This window comes from Sceloporus occidentalis, unplaced genomic scaffold (genome assembly GCF_023333645.1).
Source record: "Sceloporus occidentalis isolate IW3139 unplaced genomic scaffold, rSceOcc1.0.p SCAF_337, whole genome shotgun sequence".
NCBI classification, from domain to species: Eukaryota; Metazoa; Chordata; class Lepidosauria; order Squamata; family Phrynosomatidae; genus Sceloporus; species Sceloporus occidentalis.
The window spans coordinates 322,919-335,620 of record NW_028317317.1 but is presented as its reverse complement, the minus strand read 5'-3'; the positions used below and the strand labels follow the sequence as shown (position 1 = coordinate 335,620).

The 12,702-nt window shown below is 54.5% G+C and overlaps 1 protein-coding gene across 1 annotated transcript; it reads left to right on the top strand.

The window, feature by feature from the left end:
• Positions 1–4,253: 4,253 nt before the first annotated feature.
• On the top strand, positions 4,254–11,883 carry LOC149274300 (uncharacterized). Its single transcript, XM_089505663.1, has 16 exons — positions 4,254–4,283; positions 4,794–4,900; positions 5,180–5,301; positions 5,467–5,603; positions 6,074–6,208; positions 6,338–6,767; positions 7,196–7,274; positions 7,873–8,075; positions 8,408–8,650; positions 8,781–8,879; positions 9,343–9,536; positions 9,747–9,921; positions 10,070–10,226; positions 10,541–10,694; positions 10,812–10,923; positions 11,714–11,883. Exons 1-16 carry the CDS (start codon positions 4,254–4,256, stop codon positions 11,881–11,883), a joined length of 2,547 nt encoding a protein of 848 aa, XP_089361789.1.
• Positions 11,884–12,702: the final 819 nt, after the last annotated feature.

The following is a 12,702-nucleotide window of genomic DNA, read 5'->3' as shown; positions in this document are numbered from 1 at the left end:
CACAATCCACTGACAGCTTCGCAGCCCTCACTGTGATCGGCGCCTCTACCAATCACCTCCGGGCCCCGATATCTGCCACGTGATCTGTCTGACGGGGTGCAGCGAATACCAGACTCTTTTACTCGCGGGGGATTAATGTGCTAACTGGGTTACGCGATAGCGTGGGAGAAAGACCCCCTGGGGAGCGATGGATGAGGGGGGGTGAGAGGGGGTCCGTGACACCGGGTCCTGGAGGTAGTGTGTGTGGGGGCGGTAGGTACCATACCTGGGAACTCTCGAGGTCTCAGGGGTCCTGACACGCCCCAATCCCCGCCCATTTCTGCCTTAAATGGGGGAGTTTCCCACCCATTGACATCACTGATGTCAGCTGGAACGCCCCCTATGTCAGTGGCATCAGTGGGCTGTCCTGGCCACGCCCCACAATGGTCGGCTCCTGGTAGGTTCTCCGGTATGGCAGGTACCCTGCTGCTGCCATCAGATTCCATAGCGCTGTTATAATCAGAATCAGTAGGATGATTTCGAATCACAGACAATAATAAACTGGAGAAAAGCAGAAGAGGGTCCTGTGACGGGACCGACCTGCACCCCGACTGGGTACTCCCGCCAATCGTTGCTTCCTCCTGCCGGGAAACCAACCATTAACCCCTTCAGAACCAGCGTTGTAGATAGAAGGGGGGACATCGCTGCACCGAAGATGCTTTGGCCCTGTGGCTATCCGAAGCTTAGCTACACAGTGTGGCTATTGTCCTGAAAAGGACAATAAAGGATCATAGTAGCCCACCCCACGCATCAGGCAGCCCACCACACGCATCAGGCAGCCCACCCCAAGCATCAGGCAGCACTCATGTTGAGGTGAAAACAGGACTCCTTTATTAAAACCAAAGACAGAGCTATATATACAACCAGAAAAAGGGGCAAGACCCCGCTCCCACGACCCGGAGGAGCAGCGCTCACCCGGCAATCTCCGGGTTCGACCAGGTATGGTTATAAAATATTACCGGGTCATGTGATCAGAACCAGGACACAGACACTCCATGACCCGGGTAAACCGCACACCAATCCCCAACACAGACCCCCAAAACACCCTCACCCAACCAAACACTTTGTGCAAACTGCCCCCCGACACAGAGTTCCACGAGAATGTCTGCCTCTGCCCGGGTACAGTTGGTCCGGGGCAACTCCAGTTAACCTGGCCCTGTCACAGAGGGGTACCGGGGTTTATAAAGGGCAAGGAATTAAAAAAGTGCCAAAATCGCCAAAAACTTAAAGGATAACGCGTTCCGTACAGGACGTCGGCTCGCGGCTGCTATATAATGCGAGAACCGGAGAAGAAAAAGAGGACCCGTCAGAGGAAGCAGCCGCCGGAGAACAGTGGATCCTATGGCGGATCGGCCCCCACGGGAGGCCTAACCCCTTTCCCCTCCCCTTGGAACATACCAGCCCCTTTCGGTTAAATGAGTGAAACTTGCTCCCCGCTCGGTAACCACTTCTGGAGGTCTCTTTATTTACGCAGAATCAGGAATCCCCGGGGTGCTGACGTCGCACCTTTTTCTACGGCGGCCCAATAAATATTAACCTTTAACCAGAGAGTCCCTGAGAGCTCTGGCGCAGGATCACAGCTGTGAGATACGCCATTTGAGCTCTCTATATATATTATTCCAATCTGGGGGTATTTACTATATAAACTGCCCCATATCGTTCTCTACACCGTCTGGGGTATATACTGTATACACCGTGTAAACTGCCCCCATATCGTTCTCTACACCGTCTGCGGTATATACTGTATACACCGTGTAATCTGGCCCCATATCATTCTCTACACAGTCTGGGGTATATACTGTATACACCGTGTAAGCTGCCCCCATATCGTTCTCTACACCGTCTGGGGTATATACTGTATACACCGTGTAAACTGCCCCCATATCGTTCTCTACACCGTCTGCGGTATATACTGTATACACCGTGTAATCTGGCCCCATATCGTTCTCTACACAGTCTGGGGTATATACTGTATACACCGTGTAAACTGCCCCCATATCGTTCTCTACACCGTCTGGGGTATATACAGTATACACCATGTAATCTGCCCCCATATCGTTGTCTACACCGTCTGCGGTATATACTGTATACACCGTGTAAGCTGCCCCCATATCGTTCTCTACACCATCTGGGGTATATACAGTATACACCGTGTAATCTGCCCCCATAGCGTTCTCTACACCGTCTGGGGTATATACTGTATACACCGTGTAATCTGCCCCCATATCGTTCTCTACACCGTCTGGGGTATATACAGTATACACTGTGTAAGCTGCCCCCATATCGTTGTCTACACCGTCTGGGGTATATACTGTATACACCGTGTAAGCTGCCCCCATATCGTTGTCTACACCGTCTGGGGTATATACTGTATACACCGTGTAAGCTGCCCCCATATCGTTCTCTACACCGTCTGGGGTATATACTGTATACACCGTGTAATCTGCCCCCATATCGTTCTCTACACCGTCTGGGGTATATACAGTATACACCGTGTAAGCTGCCCCCATATCGTTCCCTACACCGTCTGGGGTATATACAGTATACACCGTGTAATCTGCCCCCATATCGTTGTCTACACCGTCTGCGGTATATACTGTATACACCGTGTAAACTGCCCCCATATCGTTGTCTACACCATCTGGGGTATATACTGTATACACCATGTAATCTGCCCCCATAGCGTTCTCTACACCGTCTGGGGTATATACTGTATACACCGTGTAATCTGCCCCCATATCGTTCTCTACACAGTCTGGGGTATATACTGTATACACCGTGTAAGCTGCCCCCATATCGTTCTCTACACCGTCTGGGGTATATACTGTATACACCGTGTAAGCTGCCCCCATATCGTTGTCTACACCGTCTGGGGTATATACTGTATACACCGTGTAAACTGCCCCCATATCGTTGTCTACACCGTCTGGGGTATATACTGTATACACCGTGTAAGCTGCCCCCATATCGTTCTCTACACCGTCTGGGGTATATACTGTATACACCGTGTAATCTGCCCCCATATCGTTCTCTACACCGTCTGGGGTATATACAGTATACACCGTGTAAGCTGCCCCCATATCGTTCCCTACACCGTCTGGGGTATATACTGTATACACCGTGTAAGCTGCCCCCATATCGTTGTCTACACCGTCTGGGTATATACTGTATAGACCGTGTAATCTGCCCCCATATCGTTGTCTACACCGTCTGCGGTATATACTGTATACACCGTGTAAGCTGCCCCCATATCGTTGTCTACACCGTCTGGGGTATATACTGTATACACCGTGTAAGCTGCCCCCATATCGTTGTCTACACCGTCTGGGGTATATACTGTATACACCGTGTAAGCTGCCCCCATATCGTTGTCTACACCGTCTGGGGTATATACTGTATACACCGTGTAAACTGCCCCCATATCATTCTCTACACCGTCTGGGGTATATACTGTATACACCGTGTAAACTGCCCCCATATCTTTCTCTACTCCGTCTGGGGTATATACTGTATACACCGTGTAAACTGCCCCCATATCTTTCTCTACTCCGTCTGGGGTATATACTGTATACACGGTTTATACTGCATAGCTATTCTGAGACTGGGGACAGAGGAAGAATCCACAACCCCAAACCCACCTCTTCCGTTTCCTCTAATTAATTGTTAATAAAGTTTTACAGATACAGGCCTTCGATTCTGGGCGTGGTCAGCATTGATTGACGTGAGGGGTTGCCCCTCCTGAAGCTCGGTTAAACAATTGGCTTTCCTATTGGCTGGAAAAGTAGCGTAATCCGGGTTGTTTGGCCAAATACTGACGTCACTAGAGAAGCGTGAAAATAATACAACATCAGCCAATCATATCGTCAGCAGGATATAGGCGGACCCGTAGTGTTAGGAGTGACAGATGGAAGGACCAATCAGAGTCTGGAATCCCCACTGCACTCAGCGAAGGAGAGTGAGCGAACCTGACAGGGGTAGTCTGAGTAAAAAGTGTGAGTGACTCGCGGGGTGGGACGCAAGGGGTTGTGAGTGTCGGAGTGTAAGTGTCAGAGTCTAGGTGAAACATGGAGGGGGTGAGTGTGAGTGACACAAGGAGGTTGTGAGCGTCGGCGAAGTGTAGAGATGACTCACAGACACTGAGTGATGGTGTAACTGAGTGTACGTTGCTGAAGCACTTTATTTTGTAATTGAAACAGGAAGTCTGTGGACCCCCCATGACCATGGAGGAGCCGGCAGGACGTGGGGTGAGTTTGTGGGGTGACTCGAAGGGGAAAGGGCAGAGTGCCAGGGGCATTGCACGGTGGTGGCCGGGGTAAGAGTTTGCTCTGCGGGCCCCGGTGCTGGGTGGTAGCCAGGGTAAGACTGGGCACTGTGGGGATTGTACAGTCGGTGTGTTGGATGCAGTGGGGCTGCTGGGGGGGGGGGTCCGTTGGTGTTATGGGCGGCTGCATGAGATATGGTGCCAGGGGCCGTCCGCTGGCAGTTGCTCCCTGGTGGCCCCGTGGAGACGCTCCCTGGGAACACCTTGTGAGCCGGAGAAGAGCGCTCCGTGCTGGCTCTCCTTGGACCGCTAGGCGCTCTGACTCTGTGCCCTATTGCCCGGGTAACTGGCCACCCCGTGTAGGGACACGAATCAGCTCAGTGTGCTGTTTGTGCCGGGAAAGCCACCCAACATATCCCGTGGCCGGCAGCAGATAGAGGGGGTTATCGGAGGGTAAATCTGGTTGTGCCACGAGCTGCCTCTTTCCCTGCAGACGATCGGCGAGCTCTTCCTGGCTCTTTATGAAATGGGTTTTGAGGAGTCGCAGGTTCAGGGCGCTCTGCGGGCCGGCTGTCTGGGGGTGCAGGACGCCGCCGACTGGTGAGTGCCACGGATCTGTTATATACTGTCCGCATGTCGGGGGGGCACGGAGGGGAGGGACAACTATCCCTGGTGTGGGGTCCTGGGGTCCACGAGCCTGAGATACCCCAACTTCACCATGTGTGGGCCCAGCAGCTACTGCATCAGGCTAGTGAAGTCCACTTGGTGGATCTTGGTGCGCTTCTTACTGATGCCGGGGCAGATAGGGTATTTGTGGATCCTGACCCTTGGGGGAGGGGTGTGCGGGAAGGCAGTGAATTTTTGTATTTTATGTGACAGGATTTTGCGGAGTGGGCAGCAGCGTGGCTCGTTACACATCCAACGCGAGGCAGACCCCGGAGCAGGAGCCGTGACAGCTTTCAATCCGCCGAGAGACAGAGGAACTGTCGGTGACGCCCCAGGTCAGACACCATCTCAACCCCACAACTCTTAACTGACGAACCTACTGCCCAGGGTGCCGGGTGACGCAGGTGGGGTCTGCCCCTGCCTGGTGACGCAGGCGGGGTCTGCCCCTGCCACTGCCGGGTGATGCGGGATCTCTCACCATTTTCTTCTCGTGTCTGCAGCTGCTAGAGCGTCGCCGGAGCCCGGGGCCTGTCCACCAGCCATCTCCAGCAGAGCGCAGCACAGACGAGAGTACGAGGAGAAGCAGAGCGCCAGAGAGGCGGAGAAGGCGAAGGAAGAGAGACGCTGCAAGAAAAAGGTTAGACCTTTCACTGCGCAGCAAGGGCTCGCCCTGTATAATGTATACCGTATTTATCGGCGTATAACACGCACTTATTCCCCGAAATGTCTGGGCTGCGATCGTAGCTGCGTGCTATACGCCGATATACGCGGTCTGGCACTCAGACTCACTACTACACACCAGACTGCGCGGGTGATGTCGCTGAAGTACCGCGAGCGTTCCGGCACATAGTAATGAGTCAGAGTAAAGCGCCGACACACGGAGTGCCGGACTGCAGAGGAGGCGAAATGCAGATGTGTGTTATACGCCGATAAATATGGTAGGTAAATCATCGAGATGCCGGCGCCGTGTATAGGTAAATCAGCGAGCCGGCGCCCTGAATCATCGAGATGCCGGCGCCCTGTCTAATGTATAGGTAAATCATCGAGATGCCGGTGCCCTGTCTAATGTATGGTTGTTCTCGGTTACGGACGTTCCTCGTTCTCTAGGATCGGGATCTCGTTCTCCAGCGTATTGCGGAGGATCGGCAGAAACTGCATGACCGGCAGCAGGTTAACGAGCCCCAAAGGGGTCAGAGTTCAGAGAGCAAAGGTCATCTGACAGATAATGGCTGCGCTCTAATGGTGAGTCGTGGGGTGCAAAGGGCCGCCGCTGGGGGTACATCGAGGAGCACGGAGGTGTGGGGGAGGGGATGCTATTAGAATGAGTTTCCTGTATTGTGCGCGAATGTACCGGATTCCTCCTCCTTCCAGGTGCGTCTCCCCTCGGGAAGCTCCGTCCGCTTGTGGTTTCCTGCGGACTGTCTCTTGCGGTCCGTCTGCGATCACCTGGAGTCCACGCAGCCGTCTCTGGCGCCCTGCAGCCTCCTGCAGACCTTTCCCACCAGACACTTCACTGAGGAGGACATGGAGCACAGCCTGCGCGACCTCGGCCTCACCCCTAATGCCGCTCTGTGTGTTCGCCACAAAGAGAAGCTTCTAGCAGAACCCGACCTGGAGCCCCCCGCATTGTCTCCTGAGCCCCCCGCATCGTCTCCGGCCCCCGTGGACACCATCTGCAGTCCCGATGAGCTCATGTCACAAGGACAGCGCCTCCTGCCTATTTTGGGTTCACCGGCTCACTCCGTGTCCCCCAACGTCCTAATGAGAGACGGGCCGCTTCCCTCCCCGCAGCACTCATGGGGTAAGGAAACAGACCGGCCGCGGGCAGACGTCTCGTAGACCACGGCTGATCTTTATGGTTCCTTTGCAGGTCGAGGGCAGAGCTTGGTGAGTCAGGAGCAAGTCAGACCCGAGGGAGAGCCGGGTGCCCCGGGAGGTAAAATATAAAACACTGTGACCGGCCCCTTCCAGTGCAGGGCGACACAGACACAAGGAATTTATGGGACACTGGCCCCTCCCAGTGCAGGGTGGCACAAAGGGAATTTATGGGACACTGGCCCCTCCCAGAGCAGGGCAACAGACACAAGGAATTTATGGGACACTGGCCCCTCCCAGTGCAGGGCGACACAAACACAAGGAATTTATGGGACACTGGCCCCTCCCACTGCAGGAGTTTACCCCACCCACTGACTCATTCAGAGGAAGTTGTTGCTCTTGCTCTGTTTTCAGACGTTGATTTGATTCCATCGGGTTCCAGATCGCCCAGCTCGGGATCCCACCGCTGGCCCTCTAATGGAGTGAGGCTCCGGTGAGTAGCTTGTTAGTTTAAGTGCTCTTTTTGCAGCCTGTGATGTGCGGTCTCTGCGCCTCGGGGCTGCGTGTGATGTGCGGTCTCTGCGCCTCGGTGCTGCGTGTGATGTGCGGTCTCTGCGTCTCGGTGCTGCATGTGTTTTGTGCGGTCTCTGCGTCTCGGTGCTGCGTGTGTTTTGTGCGGTCTCTGTGTCTCGGTGCTGCGTGTGTTTTGTGCGGTCTCTGCGCCTCGGGGCTGCGTGTGATGTGCGGTCTCTGCGTCTCGGTGCTGCGTGTGTTTTGTGCGGTCTCTGCCTCTCGGTGCTGCATGTGTTTTGTGCGGTCTCTGTGTCTCGGTGCTGCGTGTGTTTTGTGCGGTCTCTGCGTCTCGGTGCTGCATGTGTTTTGTGCGGTCTCTGCGTCTCGGTGCTGCATGTGTTTTGTGCGGTCTCTGCGCCTCGGGGCTGCGTGTGATGTGCGGTCTCTGCGTCTCGGTGCTGCGTGTGTTTTGTGCGGTCTCTGCGTCTCGGTGCTGCGTGTGTTTTGTGCGGTCTCTGCGTCTCGGTGCTGCGTGTGTTTTGTGTGTTCGGTACAATATTTTACTGCTGTCTCCTCAGACCGTCGGATGAGAGCGGTGACTCTATGGCCCCGGCCTCCTCCCCGTCTCTGGAGGGCCCCCCAAGCGTCAGGGCGCGAGTGGCTGCTGAGCTTCGACAGGAGAGCGTGGAGCGGGAGCCGGCTGTCTGCAGAGTCTCCAGGCTGTCGGCCGTCCCCAGCTTACGCCGCCAGGCCCTGCAGGGTGCACTCGCTGTAATCACCGGTACTCTCCCCGTACCCCCCCCATCTCACTTACCCTGTGCTACCCCCAATTACAACCTCCCGCCGCTGCCCCGCCACGTCACCATGTGAGAAGATAACCCTGTTCTGTGGCCACTTTGACTACGTGCTGCAAGATCCATGAAGGCTCCCTGCCCTGCCACGGAAGTTACCCCCCCCCCCCTGCCACTTTATCACCCGGATGATTTTAATCTGTTCCCCTCCCCCACCCCGTTTTCTGCGGCCCCCTTCATCCTCTGTTAACCCTTTCACCTCCCATGTCTCCCAGGTAAGTTTAGCCTCCTCCTGTGTCACGCGTGTCCGTCTTTCCCTCAGCACCGACCCTGCAGTACTCGGGCTCGCTTTCCCGTCTGACCCCGGAGCTGGCAGAACTCCTCATCCATCACATGATCAAGGAGCGCGTCCTCCGGCCCCGGAACCTCGAGCTGTTTACAGGCAACCCGGTCCGCAGCATTACCCTCAACTGCTACCAGTACTGCACCAATGACCTCATCCGACATCTGCGGGGCTTCCCCAATCTGAGGATCCTCAGCCTGAGCGCCTGTACCCTGCTGACAGGTATCCGAGTGTGGCCCCAGCGCCTGTGCCCTGCCGACGGGCGGCCCCAGCGCCGGTAACCTGTAACGGGTGTATATTGAGTGCACTCGGTGCGTTTGACTCTCACGGTTTCCTTTTTGTCTCTTCGCAGACGTGGCTCTGTCGGTGGCGCAGTATTTGCCGAAGCTGCAATATCTCAATCTCAGCTCCTGCACCAAACTTACAGAGTCCTGTCTGCTCTACCTGAGAGGTGAGTCTCTGCCTTCCTCGCTCATTTCCCTTTAAAGGGTTAAACCCACCAATTACTGACCCCTGGAATCATTTTCCGCTAATCTCCCCCTTTTCTTTTTTTACCCTTTTCTTTTAGTTTGTGCCCCAAAATATGTTTTCAGCCATTTGTATGATCATCTGAGCCCCCATCTACTAAACACCCAGTCTCCTTGGCATACTGCCTGTGGGGGGCAATAGAATGGTTCAGTCTTAATCACCTTGGGGGGCAGTACATAGTACATTGACAGAGCAATAAATAATCGGGGTTCCCAGTGGGCCGCTCTGGCCCTAAGCGTGGGCAGAACACAGCACATGCAAGGAAAAGAACTGGGGGTGGGGTGACCCATAATATAATGGCATCATATTCTGCAGAGCTTATAGAGTTCTTTAAGAAACCGTTACTCTTATTGTCGCGCTCAGTCTGTCTGTCCGTCCATTTCCAGATCTGAAGCACTTGTCGCACCTTGTCCTGGATCAGACCAAAGTGAGCGATGCTGGAATGTGTGATTTCCTGCTCTGCACTCGCTCTTCACTGACTCACCTGAGTGTAAATCAGACCGCTGTGACAGAACGCACCCTGAGCCTGCTGGGCCACCGTACCCCCGACCTGCGAGTGCTAAGCATCAAACATACCCCAGTAAGTATAGCACCTCCTCACCTTCCCCCGGGATCCCGAGGGGGTCTGAGGTCTCCTCGCCGTGTTTGGGATTACTGGGGCATCAATTACTTCTACCCCACCTGGTGTTCTGTCCTGTGCGTCCCCTCCGCTCACATTCAGGGATGTCTCGGCCCATCTCCTGCTGACCTGTCGCGGCCGCTGAAATGTCGGACATCTCTTGTGTTTCAGGTGTCGGACATCTCTCATCTGTGTGAGCTGAAGCAGCTGAACACTTTGCACTTAGACAGCACCCACGTTACAGAGCAGTCTCTCATGGCTGTCACATCTCTGTCTGAGCTCACAACTCTTACGCTGTCAGGAGTGCAGTCTGTGACCTCGGACCGAGTGCTGGCACTTCTGTCAGGTGAGTGTCCGCTCCATCTACCCATAAACCATCCCTGACTAGTGTGTTCGGTAAGAATTCCCCTGCTGTCTGTGCCTTGCTCTCGAGGTCTTACGCGCTCTTTTCTGTCTCCAGGGCTCCCGTTTAAAGGTCTTGCTCTTTTTTGCAGGTCTCTCGCTTGCACGGCTGGTGCTCCCTGGACGGCGCTGTCTCACACACCACGGTCTGTCCTTTCTCCAGCAGCTGAGTACACTTGTTGAGTTGGACCTGACTGATCACACTCACATCACAGACCAGGGCGTCCAGCATGTCTCCCACCTGCGCAGGTAAACCTGACACGGGGCCCGGAACCTTCAGTTGGTCTGAAAAGGTATTTGCTTGTAAAACAGGAATGTCACAGCGCCCCCCCGAGAGTAACAGACACTAGAGCAGAGCGGTAGAAACTGCCTCTTACTTGTGGTACCCCAGCATGCACCGGGCTGGCCCACTGCCTGATTGGCTGGCAATGTTCGTAACGTTAAAATGCCCGAATTCCCAACACATGAAGTGATTTTTCCAACCAGTAGAATGTGTTTTTAAAGCTGTCATGTGATGTTAGATGTGCCCCAGGGGTGGGATCTCACGGTCTCCCCCTCCGCAGACTGCAGGTCCTCTCCTTGTGTAACACGTCGGTGTCGGACGCCGGACTGGTCCATTTGCAGGGTCTGAGGCACCTGGAGGAGCTGAGTCTGGACCGTACTAAAGTGACCAGCAGAGGGGTGTCTCGGTGCATCCCACACCTGCCACACCTGCAGGTAAGATGCATGTGAGGCACTCCAGTGCATTATTACTGCTGCGCGTTTACACGCTCTCCAGGTGGCATGCGTTACAAATGCGTTTATACCACGGGTGTGATTTATCTCCGTGTCCAGGTTCTGGGGCTCGCGGACACGGCTGTTGGGGATAATGTGTTAAAACTTGGCATCAGACGCTGCAAAAACCTGCTGAAGGTCAATCTCAGCCGGACACGGGTGACCAACAAGGGTAAGTGATCGCGTGGGGGGGTTTGGGGGTTAAAGGGGGTAATGTGACCGGTAGTTCATGGAGAGTCGCTGATACAAGAGGTGTCTGCTGTGCAGTGTGATTGGGGGGGGGCGTCAGAGGTGTGTGCTATGCGAGGGGGGGTGTCAGAGGTGTGTACTATGTGATGGTGGGGGCGTCAGAGGTGTGTGCTATGCGATGGGGGGGGCGTCAGAGGTGTGTGCTATGCGATGTGATGGGGGGGAGCCAGAGGTGTCTGCTGTGCAGTTTGATTGGGGGGGGCAGGAGAGCCTGCTGTGCAGTGTGATTGGGGGGGGCGTCAGAGGTGTGTGCTATGCGATGGGGGGGCAGGAGAGCCTGCTGTGCGATGTGATGGGGGGGCCAGAGGTGTCTGCTGTGCAGTGTGATTGGGGGGGGCGCAGGAGAGCCTGCTGTGCAGTGTGATTGGGGGGGGCGTCAGAGGTGTGTGCTATGCGATGGGGGGCAGGAGAGCCTGCTGTGCGATGTGATGGGCGGGCCAGAGGTGTCTGCTGCGCAGTGTGATGGTGGGGTGGTGGTAGTGTCAGCGGCAGGAGAGCCTGCTGTGAGCCAGGTGCCGTATCTTGGGCCTGTTATTGTACCAATCAGTGATCCTTACCTCACTAAATGCCGACTTCTCATTTCACGGAAGAGGAAACTTGCCCCAGAATACCCATCGCATCTCCCGGCACATTTTGTGTTATTTTTATGCTGTATTTCAGGGCTGCTCCTGCGCGGTTTCACTGCATGCCATTCAGTCTCTTCTGTCTTTTAGGTCTCTGCTTTCTGAGAGAAGTTTCTATAGTGCAGATGAACCTGGACGGCACCGGTGTGACGGGGCAAGGGGTAGCTGACCTCATGTCGTTCTGCACTTCCCTCCTAAGCATCCGGGCCAACAGCCTTCGCCTTATCCCTGCGCAAGAAATTTCCGACGAGGAGGACTAAGCCGCGTCTCCCGGCCTGTGGTTTACGCTCGATATGAAGTAGCCGGCTCTGGCTTGAGCGTCGGACACCTAAGTCGAAACTCCTTTTGCTAGGAGCTGGTTTTGAGGGCTCCGGTGCGACCGCGTCTGGCCGCTGTAGTCTTCCATTAAAAGTGAGCTGCGTCTGGCTGGGGGGCTGCTGGATGAAGTTTTGATTTGCGAGCGCAAGTCATGCGACCTCCCCCCCCCTCACAAGATGTGGTACTTCAACCTGCTTTTCAGGACTTCGCATCCTACGATTTAGGAATAATAACCCCCAGCTGTGATCCAGATGTGCAGATTATAGAGAGTGGGGGAGAGACGATGCTTGGGGCCGGGTGTTGCCTGCATTTGAGTGCGGAACGTGTGGAGTGGCGACTGACTCTTTAGTCTTACAAATTAGAACAGTTTAAAAAAAATAATGTAAAAGTTTTCAATATTTCTGCAAAAGTATATAATGGAGACCAGTATTTTACACCACGTCCTGTGTCCCGTCTTCTCTGTTTCTTACCAGAGCAAAACACTAACGTATGCTGAAGTGCAGTACAATCAGAAGTCCGTGGCTAAGTGGCCGTTACGAGGTGGTTCATAGTTTAATATTTATCACCAAAACAGTCCCCGGTGAGGTGGAGAGGGGCCAGTGCAAGGCCGGAGACAGACAAGGTTCAATGCCGATAAATGTAAAGTTGTGCATCTTGGGGAAAAGGAAGAGATGTGTAAATCATTTTACAGGTGATATGATGTCATTATACAAAAAAAAGGGAGCCAATAGCAGCTGCTCTCTGATGACCTGTTTATTAAT

Excerpts from the sequence above, each read along its gene's own strand:
- LOC149274300 (XM_089505663.1), top strand. The coding sequence starts at position 4,254 with ATGACCATGGAGGAGCCGGCAGGACGTGGG. Across the intron at positions 6,209-6,337 it reads ATAATGGCTGCGCTCTAATG|GTGCGTCTCCCCTCGGGAAG; the intron begins GTGAGTCGTGGG and ends TCCTCCTTCCAG. Across the intron at positions 10,227-10,540 it reads CATGTCTCCCACCTGCGCAG|ACTGCAGGTCCTCTCCTTGT; the intron begins GTAAACCTGACA and ends CCCCCTCCGCAG.